Source organism: Podarcis muralis, chromosome 6, assembly GCF_964188315.1.
Source record: "Podarcis muralis chromosome 6, rPodMur119.hap1.1, whole genome shotgun sequence".
Classification (NCBI taxonomy): domain Eukaryota; kingdom Metazoa; phylum Chordata; class Lepidosauria; order Squamata; family Lacertidae; genus Podarcis; species Podarcis muralis.
The window spans coordinates 32,894,987-32,914,099 of NC_135660.1; the positions used below are offsets into that span (position 1 = coordinate 32,894,987).

General features: G+C 41.3%; 1 protein-coding gene across 1 annotated transcript in view; it reads right to left on the reverse strand.

The window, feature by feature from the left end:
* The window catches only part of CLSTN2 (calsyntenin 2), a 329,191-nt gene that overhangs the window by 59,335 nt on the left and 250,743 nt on the right, over positions 1 to 19,113 (reverse strand). Inside the window, exons 6-8 of the mRNA XM_077929943.1 lie at positions 14,741 to 14,926; positions 9,334 to 9,582; positions 8,956 to 9,077 (exon numbers count right to left, since the gene is read on the reverse strand). Of these exons, the coding sequence (XP_077786069.1) occupies positions 8,956 to 9,077; positions 9,334 to 9,582; positions 14,741 to 14,926 (557 nt within the window). The remainder of the gene's footprint in view (positions 1 to 8,955; positions 9,078 to 9,333; positions 9,583 to 14,740; positions 14,927 to 19,113) is intronic.

Here is a 19,113-nt window from a genome sequence, read left to right on the forward strand (position 1 = left end):
TCAACCGAGGTTAGACTTAAATCAAGTTTACTCAAACAAGCCACCTTCCGACAGTTGTTTATGAAATTAGTTTCTTTTAGTTTTGGTTCAGTTTAGATATAATGGTAAATGATGGTTAATGAAACTTTCAGTCTCCTCTACTTTTTGAAACAGGATTAAGTTGATTCTTAGTCATCTATATCCTAGCTCTTATGCTCCCCGGGGATCAGTCAAAGTGTTTTATATTTCTGCTCTGATCTTGAAAAAAGGGTCAGCAGAATATATTCATAGAAATGACTGGTAGCTTATTTTACCAGAATACCTTGGCGGAATACCTCTGAACATGTTGAGAGTTCTTTTTTTCCAGAAAACAACAATCACTGTCCTGTCCTTGAGCTCCAGGTCAGAAAAAGATGCTCCTATATCCCTGGCTGGGAAACGAGGTTAGGCTTCTGAGGCTGAGCATGAAACTGGTGGTCATGGGTCTGCAAATTCTGAAGCTTATGGTCTGGAGGCTGCCGGAGCTGAGCCAGAAACATCATAGAAGCCTCCACCCAAGCCCAACTTTCTAGAGTCAAGTGCCTTCCATACCACTTACTCTCAACTCATATAGTCTTATGTACTGACTTGCCCTCAACATGTCTGATGGCAGGGGTGCCAATTTCACTACCATTAAATCCTTCATTTGTTAGAAAATGTGTAAAAGGTAAAGGTAAAGGGACCCCTGACTATTAGGTCCAGTCGTGACCGTCTCTGGGGTTGCGGCGCTCATCTCGCTTTAATGGCCGAGGGAGCTGGTGTACAGCTTCCGGGTCATGTGGCCACCATGACTAAGCTGCTTCTGGCGAACCAGAGCAGTGCACGGAAACGCCGTTTACTTTCCTGCCGGAGCGGTACCTATTTATCTACTTGCACTTTGACGTGCTTTCGAACTGCTAGGTTGGCAGGAGCAGGCACCGAGCAATGGGAGCTCACCCCGTCATGGAGATTTGAACCGCCAACATTCTGATAGGCAAGTCCTAGACTCTGTTGTTTAACCCACAGCGCCACCAGCATGTACTTCAATGCATATTTACACACAGAGAGAGGGAGAGAGAGACAGACAGACAGACAGACAGACAGACAGACAGATGAACTTATGAATAACGTATAGACTTATGAGTGAACACAAGCAAAAGTCATGTAGACCAAAGCTATGCTGATCCATCCATTCCTAGCACATAGACCTGCATGATTACTTTAACATAATTACAGTGGTACCTCGGGTTACATACACTTCAGGTTACATACGCTTCAGGTTACAGACTCCGCTAATCCAGAAATAGTACCTCGGGTTAAGAACTTTGCTTCAGGATGAGAACGGAAATCATGCTCTGGTGGCACAGCGGCAGCAGGAGGCCCCATTAGCTAAAGTGGTGCTTCAGGTTAAGAACAGTTTCAAGTTAAGAATGGACCTCCGGAACGAATTTAGTTCTTAACCCGAGGTACTACTGTATATTCAGCATACCATGTCCTTCAATGGTCCTTCCTGCCCTTCAATGACAGAAGTAACCATGCTGATTGGAGTAAATGTAAATGAGATTTTAGAGGTGGCCAAAGATGTGGCAGTCAGCTTGATGTGGCCTCCAAGTCAGAATAGTAGCATGTGAAATGGCACTTATACTCTCTGCACACTGTTTTCCACTGTAACTATGACAAGTGCAGAATGTCATAAGTTTGTGTAGGGAATGCTTCCTCTGTTATCCAGAAACTGAATGAGTGAAGTATGGTTATACTGTTGCCTGCCTCTTTTGTCTCCCAGTATTCTTATATCTTCCACTATTTTTATTTAAACTCTGCTGCCCCAATTTATTCATTTAGCATTAAGTTTCCTCCCCAGGAACTGTAGAGAAAAAATTTAAAAAAGAAAAGGAGGGAAGGAAAACAATGAAGCTGGGAAAGAGTGAAGGCTAGTCAATTATTAAACACTGGAAGGATAAACATTCTCTGCTAGTTTAAACCATAAATGGAAAGTCTCTTCTTTAAAACTACATGAAGGCAATTTATTAGCATCCATGAAGGAGCTGCTTTTATAAATGGCACTATAGTTTATGTCATGATGATATATTTAGGCACATACAAATATTTGGCTATTCCTTATCCTATTCTACAGTCAGAACACAATCTTTGGCAGTGTGCTTATGAGTGTGGATCTTCACTTTATCTGTTTATAATAAGGAATCAATTTGGAAAGTTATACATCCCCAGTATTATGCACGGACACTTTACTTAAATGGTACCTTCTGGCTATTTAATTATATCTCTTAACACCACAGAGAGAGACAGAGTGATTATATACCAGGAGCCACAGACAAGGTAATTATGTACCTGTTAAGCCTGTGTGATAGTTAAAGTATAGTCTTTGCCAACAGATGGTATTCTGTAGGAAATAACCACTTTACAAAGATGTTTGTACATAGGAAAGCCTTTTCAATACCGTGAAGTTGTTTCCTGGAAATCTAGTTGATTTGGCGTAGACAAACCTAAGCATCTGAAGCAGTTTGCATATGCATCCAATAAGAGAATCAGAATGATTTCCATATTTAAAGTTTTGAACTTGGGACTTAGAAATCTAATTCCTTTCAATTGTTGTATAAGCATCTATGGGTTGTCAAAGATGTTTGCAGTGACTTCTTGGATATGGAAGATAGCCACAAATCAAGTGGCAATTCTATGCTCCCATGTGTAGCCCAACATTCTGAAGACATTTGCAACCAAATATGCAAGTCATGTATGCAGAAATACCTAAGTTTTAAACAGCACCCCATTTGTTTCAGGGGGCCAGTTCAGCTTAAATCCAAGTGCTTATGCTTAAGTGGGTGGCCGTTCTGTCCATTACTCTCTAAAATGCCTGTTGCTTTCAGCAGGGATCATGATCCTAACTGTCTATTTGAAAAAAGAAGGATCATTTTTTTTAGTATATACTTGTTTAGTGCCCCTGAAAACAAAGTATCTGCATTTGACTGAAGTTCCACGGTTCAGATCATGTAATTAGCAGTTCCGACTTAGAAAAGCAAGTATACATACAAGTGACGGTATTTCTGACTGAAAGATGAATGAAGATACCAACATTGCTCTGCCAATAAACAGCTGCTTATGACGGAATCTTCCTGATTATATGTGACCACAAAGAAGCCATAAAATCATCATTATGCTACAGTGATGGTACACTGGAGTAGCAAAAACATATGCTAGTGCAAATTTATGGATCAGAATTCCAGTCTTTCTTAACAAGACATGACTAGCTCCATAAGCATAGTTTACAGCACATTCAAAATGCACACACCCCCCATTTCCAATTAAAGAATAAAGTACTACAGAAAAAGCCCTTAAAATGCTGCTTTCTTTTCCACAGGACATGCTTGCATTGAATCCAAGCAATGCTGGTTGTATGTCCCTGCCAGCTACATGGACCAGCACATTCTATATTGCCATATTTGTTTACAAGGTGGTGTTGTTGTTTTTCATTTTTCATATATAACAATTGTGTGAAAATTTGCCATACATAGAAGTCATACAGTATTTGGTTTGGTTAATCTGTTATACACTGCTGCCTATTTTGTTGAAAAGCACTGAAACAGAAACACACACACACACACACACACAAACACACACAAAGGTACCTCCATTAGGTACCTTAGTAGTAGAACTATCTAGTCTGGCCTTCATTGGTTTATTCATTTAGGATGAATTGTAATGGAAATGTGGAGGACCTTGATACAGTGCTACCTCAGGTCAAGAACTTAATTCGTTCTGGAGGTCCATTCTTAACCTGAAACTGTTCTTAACCTGAAGCACCACTTTAGCTAATGGGACCTCCCACTGCCGCTGCGCCGCTGCTGTGTGATTTCTGTTCTCATCCTGAAGCAAAGTTCCTAACCCAAGATATTATTTCTGGGTTAGTGGAGTCTGTAACCTGAAGCATCTGTAACCTGAAGCATCTGTAACTGAAGCATATGTAACCCGAGGTACCACTGTATTGCAAGGAGTTGGTGGTGCACCACAATGGCTCTTTTTGTGTCTGCACCTTATTTTGGGTGTCTGGGATCCTTTAATTATTAGCCAGTCTCATTTCTTATCTTGTGTTTTGACACCTGCTGATAAGGTGGCTAATTTCTTATCTATCACTTAGTCACAAGAAGCTCCTGGGAGGGCTTCAAGGTCAGTCACCTGTTAAAGGAGCACTGATGTCTAGTCACATAGTCTCTTGGAAACTCTTACGAACCTCAGCACAGACCAAGAACACAGAAGATGCTACATACTGGCCATTGCAGGAGTCTGTCCATTGCTTTAAAGAGGGGGCTCTCTGCCTTTCGCTTTTCCTTTGCTCTTTGTTTCTTGGTTTGTTTTCTCATTCTGCCTGAAAATGAAATCTATCTATCAAGGAAAATAATCAGTATGCCATTTGCATTGTCCAAATAATAATACTAATACTAATAATACTAATACTAATAAACCCTCTTCTTTGGTAGAACATGAATTCACGCTATCAGAAGAACAGTACCACATGGATACAACTTTCATATGTACTTCTGAGATGCGGCTGCCAATAAAACATTCCTATTTCAAGTCCAAAATTATGTACATTCAATTTTCAGGGAGTGTATATGATACGTTCTACTGAGCTCAGGCTCCTGGTTCAGGTGCAATATACTCTGCAGCCAAAAAAACCCCACCCACAATGGATGGCTGCACAGAATCACACTCTGGACACATACTTCCCCCTGTGTGTGTGAAATTGCCATTTTCGACAACAAATTTTGTTAATTACAGATTTCTGTAAAATAAATGCTCATTCACCACATCATTGGCACGGGATCATTCTGTTATCCGCTTAAAAGAATTATAACAAATGCTGAAGGAAAGAGACACATAACTGAAATCACACGTTGGAACATGTAAATACATACGTGTGTGTGTGTGTGTGTGTGTAAAATGGACTTTAAAAGAAATCCTCATCTGATTAGCAGAAGCCAGCAGAGTGGAATATATCCAAAGGTATTCTATCAAACTGTTACAAAACAGAGCAAAAAAAGACAACCTATCCCTACTTTTGATTTTCCTTTAAAAGATGTGCACTGTCTACAGATCTCCCATCAAACTACATTAAAACAAGTGGCTTGTGTTTCAAAAGTGATCACACAGATAAATCTCATTATGATAAGCCAGTATGTTTTGAACGTTGATATTCCATAAGTTGTTTTACACTATTTATCCATTTGCAGAAAAGCCAGAAACCTCCTTCTGACATTACAGAGACAGCACATCTAGAATGGACTAACACATTACGGGGCCCCTCCTGCATGCTTCTCAAGGATGACTAAAAGTATCTGAAGGGTGTGAAGACAGAATGCACTCAGGGTGGGAAATTACATTCACGCTACATCCGTCATACCAAAAACTGCAGCTGAGAATTTATCAGCCAAAAGGCAATTCTCTAGGGCAGTCAGTTATCAAAGTGAAGCTATAATGGCATCAAATAGGATAAGGCTCCACCAGCCCTTCAAGCATCATGTATATAGCAACTGAAAACCCAGCTATCACATACCAGCATTGCTAACCTGAATTTGATATTCCTGCCATCATTTACGATAAATTAAGAGAACGGCAAAATTGTCAGCATGATTTCATTGCAATGTGAAATTAGCTTAATTACTTATCTCAAACCCTTTCTTTTCTTTTTAAAAAGTCATTTTCATGTTACTTTCCTAAATATATGGAGTGTATTAAGGATATAAAATTACAATGAAGAAATTAAGATTGGATGTTTGGTTATTACCATTATTCCAATTTGTACAAATGTATTGGGTTAAAAGGCAACATAATGACATTTCATAAAGGTTTTAGTGGTCTGATTAGTATTGGTGCTCAGGGGTTTTGAGAAAAAATGGGCTCACCTGAATATGGGAATACAGTCAAGCCTCATGTTGCGTTAGGTTCATGTTGAGTCTTTTTGGCTTGTGGACGCGGCAAACCCGGAAATGTATACTTCCAGATTTCGTCGTGTGTGCGTGCACAAAAGCGTTCTGCATGCTTCACACATGTGCAGAAGGGCTCTATCGTGCTGTGCGCATGCACAGAAGCAGCGCTCTAGTTACAGACTTTTTGGGGTGCGATTGGCACCCCAGAACAGATCAAGTCCATAACTAGAGGTACCACTGTATGGGGGTTATTGGGTTGTTGTTTTATATTTTGATTTTGTTCTGCGAACTACCCTGAGACCTCCAGGTTTGGGCAGTATATAAATTCAAATAATAATAATAATAAATAAGACAAGTGGAATATGGTACAACAGGCTGGTCTACAGCATACACAATGGAAGAGTTGTTGTTGTTGTTGGCTTCCGAAGGTCTCAAGAAACAATGGAGTTCTCTCTCCTTCTCCACTTTGTGAAGATTAAAACAAACAATGACTGATTTCAGTACAAAAGCAGCCTCTGTTTACTGTCTTACAGCCAGCCTGGTTAAACGGTATTATTCATTTAAGAATAGTATCTCTTCCAGACAATCTATACGTACAAGAGGACAATATCGGTCAATAAAGTTTGAGAAATATACACCTGTGGTCCATTATTCCCAAACTCCCTCATTGCTGACAAGTGTCAGGGCCGAAACAGATACCTTCCTTTGATGTCTAAGGATAAGCAAAACAAAAGAAAGGGGACCACTTAGCAGCGCACATAGATGCTACAGTCTTGCGAGGATTATGCTGAGAGAATAACAATATGCAGATGCCACTGTGCTCGCTGTTGCATTCCTGGAAATATGGATGGTTTAATTAGAGCTTTAAATAATGAAACCTTTTTATCACATTGACAGTGAAAGTACCTGAAAGCACTGATTATCATGAACCATAACTGCAGCATGTCTGTCTTCTGTCATGTTATAATTTAAACATGCCTAGATGAATTAGCTTCATAGATCAATGAAGAGGACATAATCTTGTTTAAATCCAGCTTTCTTTTTTGTTTTAAAATGGCAAAACACCCAGCGTCCCTAATATTTGAGTAAATCATGAATCTATCTTTTATTTGACTTATTACATTTTTAGCATGCATCTATCCCAGTTACCATTTACAACAATTTAAGACACCACATCCTTTTAAAATATAAATGTAACAATAAGCATCAACTAAAATTGTCAGCATCACTATAATAACCGTTTGTGTTTCTGCAGTACTGCGGTAAACAAGACAATTCCGCAGAAATGGCTGAAAGGGGGATTTGAAGACTAATAAAGAACAGTACATAATCTAGGTTAGAAAACGTATTATGGATCTAAAAGATAAGGTGCTGTGAAGTCTTTGGATGCTGGTGTGTCTGATTTATGTCTGAAATGATTTTCTCTCTGTTGCAGGATTACCATGATTCATCTACCAATTTCTTTCTTACTTGTTGTATAGGGTATAAACAAGGAGCTTTCTAATCTTCTGTGTATCTTATAAATGTGGTTTGTGTCATAAGCTGCACATCAACTCAGGGAGAAAGACATCAAGTTAAATTGTCTGAGCTTCAAAAGCACCAAACAATTAAAATTCCTATTGGCATAAAAACTGAATAAAATTTAATTTAGAGATGAAAGCTCTTCCATATCTGATAAAGCCACTCTCCTCATTCCCACTTTGTGCTAACATAGTAGGCCTGTTTGTATAAATTTCCCAGTAAACTGCTGTGTTAATACATATGCACATATTTTCTAGAATAAGTAGGAATAAAAATATAAAATGGAGAAAATTTGTACTAGCTGTAAAGTTTAGTGCTGTTAAGAATGCAATTCTGCAGACCTTGGAATGGCTTCCCATGAACCATAGGATATGGTTTATGTGGATTTATGTGGAAATTGTTTTCCATTTGGTTGTGTGTTTTTTGATGTGGTTTATTTATTGTTTATGACTTTTGTAATTATGTAAATCTTGTCATGTTGTAAGCCTCCTTGAGCATTGTTTTTAATTGTGGAAAGGCAGCATACAAATAAAAAATGATGATGATGATGAAATTATAGCAGACCTCCTTCTTTATGGGCAGGGGGAGCAAATGTATGATGGAAGAACTGCCTGGGCCCTTGGATTGTTCTCTTTCACACATAAAATTTGCTTTGGTGTGTAATTTGTTCTGCTATATTGTTTTAGGATAAAGCTACTTTGTTTATTAATATCCACAAGTACAATTTAGCACTGTCACTTAATGTCACTTTCCTCAGTGTTAATCTGTCCTATGAAATTCAGTGGCAGTCAGGAAGCAATCAGTCTGAAAACCTATCAGCTGCCCATAGCGACAGAAGAGCCTATTAGGGCCTGATTAACCTTCCCTCCCTCGTGTGTGTGTGTGTGTGTGTGTGTGTGTCACAGACACACACACAGAGAGAAAGAGAGAGAGAGAGAGAGAGACAGACAGGCCTTTCTCAAAAAGTCCAGCTTTCTATCTTTCAAACAGTGTTCTAACCACTTGGCCATAAGGAGAGAGAGATGGGGAAGGTGTAAGAAAGCTGTGGAACTAGATCCTGTCCCGTGTCAGTTAGCCCCAATATTGATTCAGTTCCTTTTTGTATATCTATTCTATATGCCTGGTCCAAAGCCTTCTCTGCCTTATCCCTTTCCTTCCTTTTTCATTGCTTTGTGTCCATCAATATCGGCAGCAACAAGAGCAGAAGTCAGAAAATCTATCACTTTGCTGTATGAAGGATTGTTACTAGTCGTTGTTTCCAGATGTTCTTCAAGGCCAATCCCACATAAAATATGTTTCTGTAATCTAGCTTGGATGTCAGCAATAACTCTCTCTACTTGGCGTGGATAACAGTGGCAAGACTGTACGTGCAACACAAACTTTCTGTACTCAAATAATAGTTTAGTTTTTGTGTCTATTAGCGGTTCTTCACTCAATCCACTACAGTGACTGGATGAAATATAGGAATTACTGTAATAAAAAATAAACTAAGTACCTGGTCGAGCTTCCAGTGGAATTCTGCAGGACGAAAGGTATCAGCTTGGTCAAAATCTTTCCGCAACAGGAACACAAGGCGACAATTGTGCACATATAGTGCATAGTGGTGCCGATTCATTTCTACAGGAAAGATATATTAATAGGATAAAAACTTTCACGGTTTTTATTATTTAGCTTGGTTGTATTATTTACTGAAATCAGAGTGTGTTTTCACTTTACCTGTCTTATTCTAAAGTCCACTTTTTCAATATCAGAAGTACCATGAGGCCAACTTTCATGACTGAATATAAAACATTTTTCAACACACGCTTCTATTCCGTATGTCAAGCAATGGAGAAGGGTGAAGAAAATGCAGTTTTAAATAAAGCTGACTCACCTGTCTTATCTGAATTGCACAGAATGGTTTCTTTCTCTGCTCTTAATCCTGGACTTGGGCCATGTTTCATCCACATGGTGATGGTAAACTGATCTGTTAGATTCTTTGGTACTATTCCATCAGGGATTTTGGCTCCTTGTTTCCCTTCAAATTTAAAAATCATGTCATTGCTGTCTATCAGAAGACCAGCTGTCCAGTTAGTTGCTGCACTGGGAGTTGGTAACAAGTCAATGGCACCTGATGACACCCCTGCAGATGATATATAATGAACAGTCTGATGAGACACTAATGAGAAAGCTGTTCAGCTGAATTCACTGTAGGAGACACTCTGACACACTTAATCCCTCTCATTTATTGCTAATGCTGCCTTTGTTTTCAAGAGCTGAAAAAACACCCAAACATGAAATAAACATAAATGTTTCCAAGCTACTAGACTATTGAGCAGAGATGGGGAACCTATAGCCCTTCAGATGTTGCTGGGCCACTGCTCCCATAATTCCTGACCATTTGCTATGCTGGATGGGGCTGATGGGAGTTGGAGTCCAACAACATCTGAGGAGCCACAGGTTTTCCCCATCCCCGCTATAGATTAGCAGTGATTCTTCCTTTGCTTGCAGAAAATCCAAGGCTCATGCCCTGTTATGGCCACTTCAAAGGATCTCAGCAGCAGGAGGATCAGAAGAGATCCTGGAAACCCATGTCAAGGGTACATAACAGTGAGCTACATGGACCAATAGTTAGACTCCTTACAATGCAGCTTCGTATGTTAAGTTCACATATACTAGGGACAAATGCGTAAAGAGGACTTCTCCCCATGTCATCAAGGTGTTCATCCTCTTAATATGCAGGCCATCACTCTTTTGCCAGTTTAGAGAATAGTGACCGTGCATGAAGCCCTTCAGAACCTTTCTCTCCCTGAGGGGAGAGGACAACACCACACAGTGTGGATACATCTTATTAACAACCACCCACTAGTGTGGTTGGGAATAATTGAGACAGAGCTCAGCTGGAAGTACCAATGTGTGGAGGTGAACAAAGGTACTCATGGAATACAAGCATATTCACACTGTGCTATGTATGGAGCCCTGAAGCAAATATATCTAGGACTAAGATTACTGTTGTGGAAAAGGATGCTTACAGTCCTATGAGCTGTGATGGGCCTGGGCAGACGTGCTGCTATTCTTTAGAGTTCTTTCCTCACTTCTCATTTACTATACCTTCATTGAATGAAAAAGCGAATAAACCACAAAATGCATACTGGTTGCCCAGTATTTCTTCAAAATAATTATTTCTAGTGTTTGAAGACTTGCAGTGGCAAGCACAGAATATTTAACCAGTATCAATTGGTTTGTGTAGTTGTGTTTATAATGGAAAAGCAGTATTCCTCAGGGTTAATTGTTTGCCGCCATGCAACATTATCTGACTAACGGTTTATTTTCACATATTTCAAAAGCAAGCCAACTGTGGAACTCGCAGATATATCTTATGTGCAAACATAGAATAGTCAAGGTACCAACTGAATACTGTGCAGGTGTTAATGTTTTTTTATATTAATGGTGTCAGATTTTAACTACCGTATTTTTCGCTCTATTGGACGCACCGGACCACAGGACGCACCTAGTTTTTAGAGGGGGAAATCAAGGAAAAAAATATTATTCCCCCCCCCCCAGCCCCAAAGAGCAACGGACAGGCTGCACGCAGCCTGTCCACTTCTCCCAGACCTTCTCGGGGCTGCGGGGGAAGCCCGGGTTCCCCCCCCCCAGCCCCAAAGAGCAAAGAAGCCAAGACAGCGCGCGGGGTCCATAGCTGCACAACCTCTCCAGCCAGGAGCTAAACCTCTCCAGTGCAGCTAAAGAAGAAGACAAGGCAGCAAGCGCGATCCATCCCGCTCGCTGCCTTGGCTTCTTCTTTAGCCTTGCGCAGCATCTTTAGTCTTGCGCAACGGGATGGATTGTGCATGCTGTCCACCGGGGCTGGACTAGATGACTCCTGGGGTTCCCTTCCAACCCTGCAATTCTATGACCTCGGAAGGTGTTTGGGGTCTCCACCACTGGAGGCTTTTAAGCAGCGGTTGGGGGACCATCTGCCTGGCGTTCTTTAGCTGTGATTCCTACATTGTGAGGGGGCTGGGCTAGATGACCCTCGGGTGGCCCTCCCAACTCTATACAGTCCTACAGTTCTGCGGCAGGAGATCCACAGCCACTTCACACAATGCCCACTCCCAATTTTCATTGGAGAGACATGTGGCTTCACTGTCTAGGGGAAGGGGATCCATGGTCCCCTTCCTTCCCTCCTCCGTAGTTGCTTTGAAGGAGGAAAGTGGGAGAGGAGCTGCTTACACGAGTGTAAGCTGCCCCCCTCCCACTTTCCTGCTTCAAAGCAATCACGGAGGGGGGAATCTGCTGAAGCCTCCAGCAGCGGAGGATCCATGGTCCTCTTCCTTCCCTCCTCCGTAGTTGCTTTGAAGGAGGAAAGTGGGAGAGGAGCTGCTTACACGAGTGTAAGCTGCCCCCCTCCCACTTTCCTGCTTCAAAGCAATCACGGAGGGGGGAATCTGCTGAAGCCTCCAGCAGCGGAGGATCCATGGTCCTCTTCCTTCCCTCCTCCATAGTTGCTTTGAAGGAGGAAAGTGGGAGAGGAGCTGCTTACACGAGTGTAAGCTGCCCCCCTCCCACTTTCCTGCTTCAAAGCAATCACGGAGGGGGGAATCTGCTGAAGCCTCCAGCAGCGGAGGATCCATGGTCCTCTTCCTTCCCTCCTCCGTAGTTGCTTTGAAGGAGGAAAGTGGGAGAGGAGCTGCTTACACAAGTGTAAGCTGCTCCCCTCCCACATTGCCGCCTCAAAGGGAACCCGGGAGGAGGGAATCTGCTGCAGCTTCCCCCACCTCCCGCAGAAGCCGCACGCTCTTTAAAGGGGCGGTGCGGCTTCTCCTGGGTTTTCTGGGAGGTGGGTGGATTCCCCCACCTCGTAGAAAAGCCTGCAGGAGCCGCACAGCCTTTAAAGAGGGCGCCGCTCTTGGGGGCTTTTCCCCCAGGAGGGAGAAGGGACTGCTACAGCCAGTCAGTCCCTTCTCCCTCCTGGAGAAAAGCCCGCAAGAGCGCACGAAGCTTGTGTGCGGCTCTTGAGAGCTTTCCCCGCCTGCCTCCCCCCTGCATTCGCTCCATAGGACGCACACACATTTTCCCTTGCTTTTTAGGAGGGAAAAAGTGCGTCCTATGGTGCAAAAAATACGGTAAATAATTCAAATGTAAACTTTTCCTACTGGGTCCAGCTTGAAATGGAATTCGTATTCTTCCCTGCTAGCCCCTTCTGGCTTCCCCCCAAAATGTAAACAAAAGACTCTTGCTTCAGGGAAGGGGATTACAGGTGGCAATGATGCTTCGGTTACATAGTGAAATATAGGTTTTCAAACTCCAAATTCCTTAATCTCTGGGCAGGAATTGATGCTCTTTGCATCTTCAGAGACTGACTTCCATCAGTTTCTCACTTTACTCCAATCTTAAATTCAGTCTGCCGCATTTCTGCATCATTTTGCATTCTCATCCCCTAAAAAAAATTCAATGAGTTCTAAAACCCCAAGGTTTGTTCTTGGGGTTTGGACATAATGCTAAGCCAGACTATGACTTGTTCCCCAGCAGTGTAGCATCAGCAGAAGGGGAGTGAAGCACCCGCAATTTCGGCAGTGTGCATTAGCATACGCCATGTTTACATTTAAACAATAGTTTAGAACCCATTCTATTATTCTGATTGTAATTTGTTTTAAATGTTTAATTTTAAATTGTTGTGACCTGACCAGGACCTTATGGTAAAGGGAGAGAAGAAGAAGAAGAAGAAGAAGAAGAAGAAGAAGAAGAAGAAGAAGAAGAAAAAGTTGTTGTTTAACTATGGCTTAGAATGATATTCAGATTGGCTGCTGGCATCCATCTGTCAGGAGACAATGGAGTGTGCTTCCAGGGGTGAAATCAAACCACTGCATTAGCAGCACCAAAGTGACCTCTCCAGGACACAAGCCCAGGCAGTGTGTATGGAGGTCCTGGTTTGCCTAGATGACAAGACCCCCTTCTCAGCTTTGCTGCCGGGGTCCCAAGTGTGGGATGTTAGCATCCAAAATGCATAGCTAAAGAATTAATTGAAGGAGCTGTAGAACTGTATCACTGTTCTGAAATATTAGGAAGCTGCCGTATGCCAAGTCAGGCAATTTAGCTTTGTAATGTCAGGGTTGACTGGCAGTGGCTTTCCAGGCAGGAATCTTTCCTAGCCCGACTTGGAGACACCAGAGATTGGACCTAGGAGCGTCTACATGCAAAACATGCGCTCCACTGAATTTTTCTGGAAGGTTTTCCACCCTAGGTTTATATTTAAAGGTTGGGTAAATTTTTAATGAACTTAATTCCCTCATTTGCATGTCATTTCAATTAACAGCATCAACAAATAAGACTACATACATTTTTAAGCGTGTACAAAGACAGCATTTATTTTATAAGCGCTAACTGTGCGTAATATACCAGCTTGTGCTCCCTAATACACAGATGTTACCTACTGGAAAGCTTCAAGCTCAGCTTACCCAGATGGCATAATCTATAATAAACATTGCAAAATTGCCTAGAGTTCTACCCAGCAAAAACAATTTTTTTCCAAAAGGAATTTTATTTCTTCAGTTGCAATAAGCAATACTGTGCACATCACCAAACTCTGTGTGTGTGTGTGTGTTTAATGTTGATTTGTCCTAAATATTACTCTGTGAGAAGTTGCTTTCACTTTTATTAACGCTTGCACATTTGGCAAAATGCAAATTAAGCAGGATCATCAGGCTAGAATAACTTCTTTAATTTTTCAGATTTTGTAAAAAGAAGGGTTCAGAGGTTTATTACTACCCTTCACCAAATTCATTGATATAAATATATGAGCTGCTAAAGTAATGAAGTGGAAGAGAGAAACAAGGGGCACAATTCTGCATTTCCTGCTTCCATAGAGGTTGCATAGCGTAACAGCTAGCAGCCTGTTACTTCTCCTTGGGCTATTTGCAGAGGAATCCCTTAGCCTCAATTGACATTTGGAGATGAAGATCTTACTGCATGTTAAAGCAGAAGTGGAGATAGAGAAAGCAGGAGTTCTTCTGACTCTGCCTGCTTCAACTTAGAGATAATGCCAAGCTTGCACTTTTGAGCCCATAAGTATACATATTAGGGAGTCTTTAACACAGGCAACAACTGATTTGTGCGTGTCCAATTGTTGCACAACCACACATGCACACATCACTGTGACCCGGAAGTGACAGGAAAAGGAGACATAAGAGGGCAGAGTTGGCTAATGTGTGCTCAATGACCTGGAAAGCAACCCCTGTGTAAATATCAAAATGTTCAAAATAGCAATGCCAAGTAAATTCATGAAAATGCTAAAGGTATACCGCATAATTTTTGCAGGGATTTTTCAGAGTATGTCTCACGATCACAGCCCTTTCCAATGTAGTTAGTCTGCAATTCAATGGTGGTCTGAATAGAAGAAACAGGTCCATCACAAGTCTCCAGGTGAATGCTAGGAAATAACGGTATACTCCCAGAACCAGGCTTGTACTCAATACGTTTATTCCAGTCTAGAAAGAATAACAACATTAATTCACACTGTATTGTGACCAACACTATCAAATGATTTCCACAAGAATAAAATTATTCGTATTTTATAAATTTTGCAAACAGAAAAGTAGAATGAGCAAGAAACCAAGTATCAGAAATTACAGATCTACATGGACCAATGGCTTGACTTAGAATGAGTGTCTATGTTTCTATGATTAACACTTTCCCTTTGGGCTCCAATAGAAGTTTCTATTATCACTCCTTGCTTTAATGAATGTCACAACTTCCCTCAGCTGATTTTTTCTCATAATCAGAACATTAAAAAGTGCAGCTGAATCACAGAGTGGTGTGGTTGAAGCCAGTGTGGTGTAGTGGTTAAGAGCAGTGGATTCGTAATCTGGTGAACTGGGTCCGATTCCCTGCTCCTCCACATGCAGCTGCTGGGTGACCTTGGGCCAGTCACACTTCTCTGAAGTCTCTCAGCCCCACTCACCTCACAGACTGTTTGTTGTGGGGGAGGAAGGGAAAGGGGGATTGTTAGCCACTTTGAGACTCCTTTGGCTAGTGATAAAGCGGGATATCAAATCCAAACTCTTCTTCTTTAATATACTTGCAGGAAATGTTATTTATTACCACTGCCATGCCCCATCAGGTCCATTTCTGTTGGTGGCTAGTTTGCATTTCCAGTCAAATATACCGCACAGGAAAACAAACAGTAAATGTCAATATATTTGCAGCTGAAGCAACACATGTGATGGGATGGAGCCTCTCAACACAAGCATCACTTTGGCTTATGTGGTTGAGGATGGTGTGAGGGAACATCACTGGTGTCCTGCCCCATCTTGGTAAGCAGCAGCAATTCCAGTGTCAAAAGCATGGTTCCATCCCATCACTCACACTGCTATGGAGTTCAAATAATTGCTTGCTGTTGTTGTTTTTTAAAAAACCGAGTAAAATTTGCATAACTGACTTTGGGATACTGGTGAAAGCCTTGGATAACTTTATACGCAGAGCCTTACCAAAAGGCAATGTATATGTATACAGAGTTCTGTAGATACTATTAGTTTGCTCAACTCTGCCCATATTGCACCAGCATAGCTAGGAATCAGCACAGAGAAGGCCAGACTGGTGGAACCTGCCCTACTCCTAAAACGTGTATAAATTTATGGCAGAAGTATCAAAAACATATCATCTGAATGCCCATTATCCAGTGTTTATTATTATTATTACTGTTCACTTGTACGAGCCAAAGAAAAGTATTGAAACACATATTTGGGTAAATGTGGATTAATGTCTCCAATCATGAGAAATAACATTTGGACCATATTCTTTGGTGATCAGGCCACATCTGGAGTACTATGTCCACTTCTGAATGCCACATTTCAAGGAAGCCATTGAAAACCTGGAGTGTGCCCAGGGGAAAGGGACCAGGATGGTATGGGGGTTTGAATAGGCAAAAAAATGGAACCACACATAAAAAAGCATACCTCCAAAATCCAGTCCAACGAGACACTGTGCTGCCAGTACAACCTCATTTGCCATGACACCCCACCCCCTCTATCCAGTCCATCCTATACACAGTCTCCCTTCCTCTATACAGCCCTGATCATTCTACACTGTCTCACCTCCTCTACACAATGCTGCACCCCCTATCCATCCCCACCCTGCCCTCTATTCCTCCCCTATGCAGTCCTAACCCCTCTGAACAGTTCCACTCATTTCCAGATGTCCCTGATACAGAATTCTACTTCCCTTTGAATCATGCAGGTCTCCTTGCCCCCTGTGTGCACAGAGGAGAGGGAACAGAAGGAAACAAGTCTGGAAATCAATTTGTACAAGGAACAGTTGAAAGAGTTGCTTATGTTTATCATGAAGAAGAGACAATGAAGGGAAGACCTCACATGATAGCTTGCCTTCAAATATCCGAAGGCCTGTCACATACAAAAAATGACAGATTTTGGCTGTTAGGACATTTCTCCTAAAAGTGAGAGCTGATAGAAAGTGGAACAGGGCTGGTGTAGACTGGTACAGCCCGCACTGAGCAAGGCGTGTGTGACAATATGATCTCCAATCTCTCTTCCAGTTCTATAATTGGAATGGTTGTTGTTCACAATTTCCCCAGCAGAGAACCAAGAAAACAAAGCATATTGCTGTTAAAGAGAAAATATGCAAGCTATTAATATAACTTGAAACCTGAAAACCCATCTGGCGTTCAGCCATCCAGGGCCGAAGTCTTAGGACTTGCAGAGTCTCTAGACAATAATTATCAGTTTATATTGTTTCTTTGGAGCATGAGCAAAAGTCTTCTGAGGAGTAGTCTGCAGCTAGTAGAACAACTACATTTACAATTAAATTATTTCAAATCCAGACTCTGTCACAAAGGGCTTCAGCTTCCAAAAACAGTGTAAACTTTCCCCCAAATATTATCTATAACTGCATAAATAAAAGCAAGTTACAAAGCTGTCTATGATAGAATTCTTCAGGTTCATAGCTTTCACAGGCTAATCCAGAGTTTGTTCAGCCAGACGTCTGGTGACCCAGAAGATTTAAACCATCAACAACAGCACACGCTGTGCTGCATGTAGCACACTGACCTTCTCAACCAGAGAGTTTTATTTTCAAATATTTGACTAAATATGGAATTTGCAAACAGTTTCAGATGAGAGACTTTGATCCTTTCAAAATATTGGTCTATTAAAACTAAAAAAATAATAATAATGCATGTATTTCAGGTTTGCACAATGGGTTTTGTGCAAACATATTGCTTAATTATCACAGAGATGTTTAGATGCTGCAGATGATTCTTTAAAGCAACCATCCCAGTTAAGCTCTTCTACTAATCTGCACATCTGGATATTTCATTTGTAAGGTTTTCCAGACAGTGCACATTGATAATATGCATATCTAGTCAGTCTGATTTAGCCTTGCACACATAAGAATGCGGTGAATGGAATAAAACTCATTTCAGATCAAATGTTCATTCACTTCAAGGTTTGATTGAAGACGCAAATGAGAAACTTTCTGTATCAAGGAGGAAAGAGAACAACGTGCTCAGATTATTTAAGTGTAAATGGAGTTTAAATTGCAAATCTTGCTTCAGTTATGACCAGTTCCTTAGTTCATTCTTAAAAGATTTACTGGGACTGTACTCTGAGATTCATGCGGAAATTGTTTTAGTTTCTGATGGATGAGCCAAAGTTGACTGTTGCCCACTCAAAAATTTACTCCTACTTTCAATTGAAGAAGGAAGTGTGCAAAAGCTGATTGAAGAATGTTCAGAGTACCATGCAGTCCCTGAACTAACAACGTACAAGAAAGGTTCTTGAGACTTGGAGCAAAGCTGCTGAGCAATTCCTAAACTTGGCTAATAAAGATTGGGAGTATATCTTCAGCAGAATGCCTTAATAAAATTTGAGTTTTGTAGCTTTGCCTAGAACTGGGGGGGGGCTGGGATCTAGGACCCCAAAGTTCAGGGATCCCACTCAGAGAGCAGCAAATGATAAAAGGAGTAGCAAGTGGGTGTGTCATTAGCAAGTGGATTGAGGGACATGGTGAGACTCACTGGGGCTGGGGCAGGTCACCACAACATCCTACCTCTCTTTTTATTTTTAAAAGTGTTTTATAGTCAGCAGAAGCCAGCTGGAAACATACACAGCTACAATGTACACTTTACTGTTTTTGCTTTGAAAAAATGTCAAACTTTTCAACAACGAAACAGTGCTTATTTTCAAGTAAATAGTTTTGCAACAAGACAGCAGGAGAAAACGCCATTTTATTTCTAGAGCCATGATGCAACTATGATCGAAGTGAGTTTAAAATGCAAAACCTGCACATGCTCTGAGTATTTCCTTTTTAAAGGGAAGGCAAATACTTTCTGTTTGTTGTTTTGCTTTAGCAAGTCAGGCATGTAAAAACAATTGCAAAGCATGAAATTGGGGAGTGGGGGTAAAGAGAAGAGAAATGTTAATTGTGTGCTTCAGAACTGAAGCAATGCACACCAAGTCCAGAACCCCAAAATAATAATTAGCTGAAGTACTGCTTTATATTCCCTAGACTAGCCTTTCCAAACTTTTGGTCCCCCAAACAACAAGTCCCTCCAGACACAGCCAGCCTGTACTGATGGTCAGGGATGATGGGGATTGTAGTCTAACAACAGCTAGGGACCCAAGATTTAGATAAACTGACCTAGGTAAGAGTGCTGATCCAG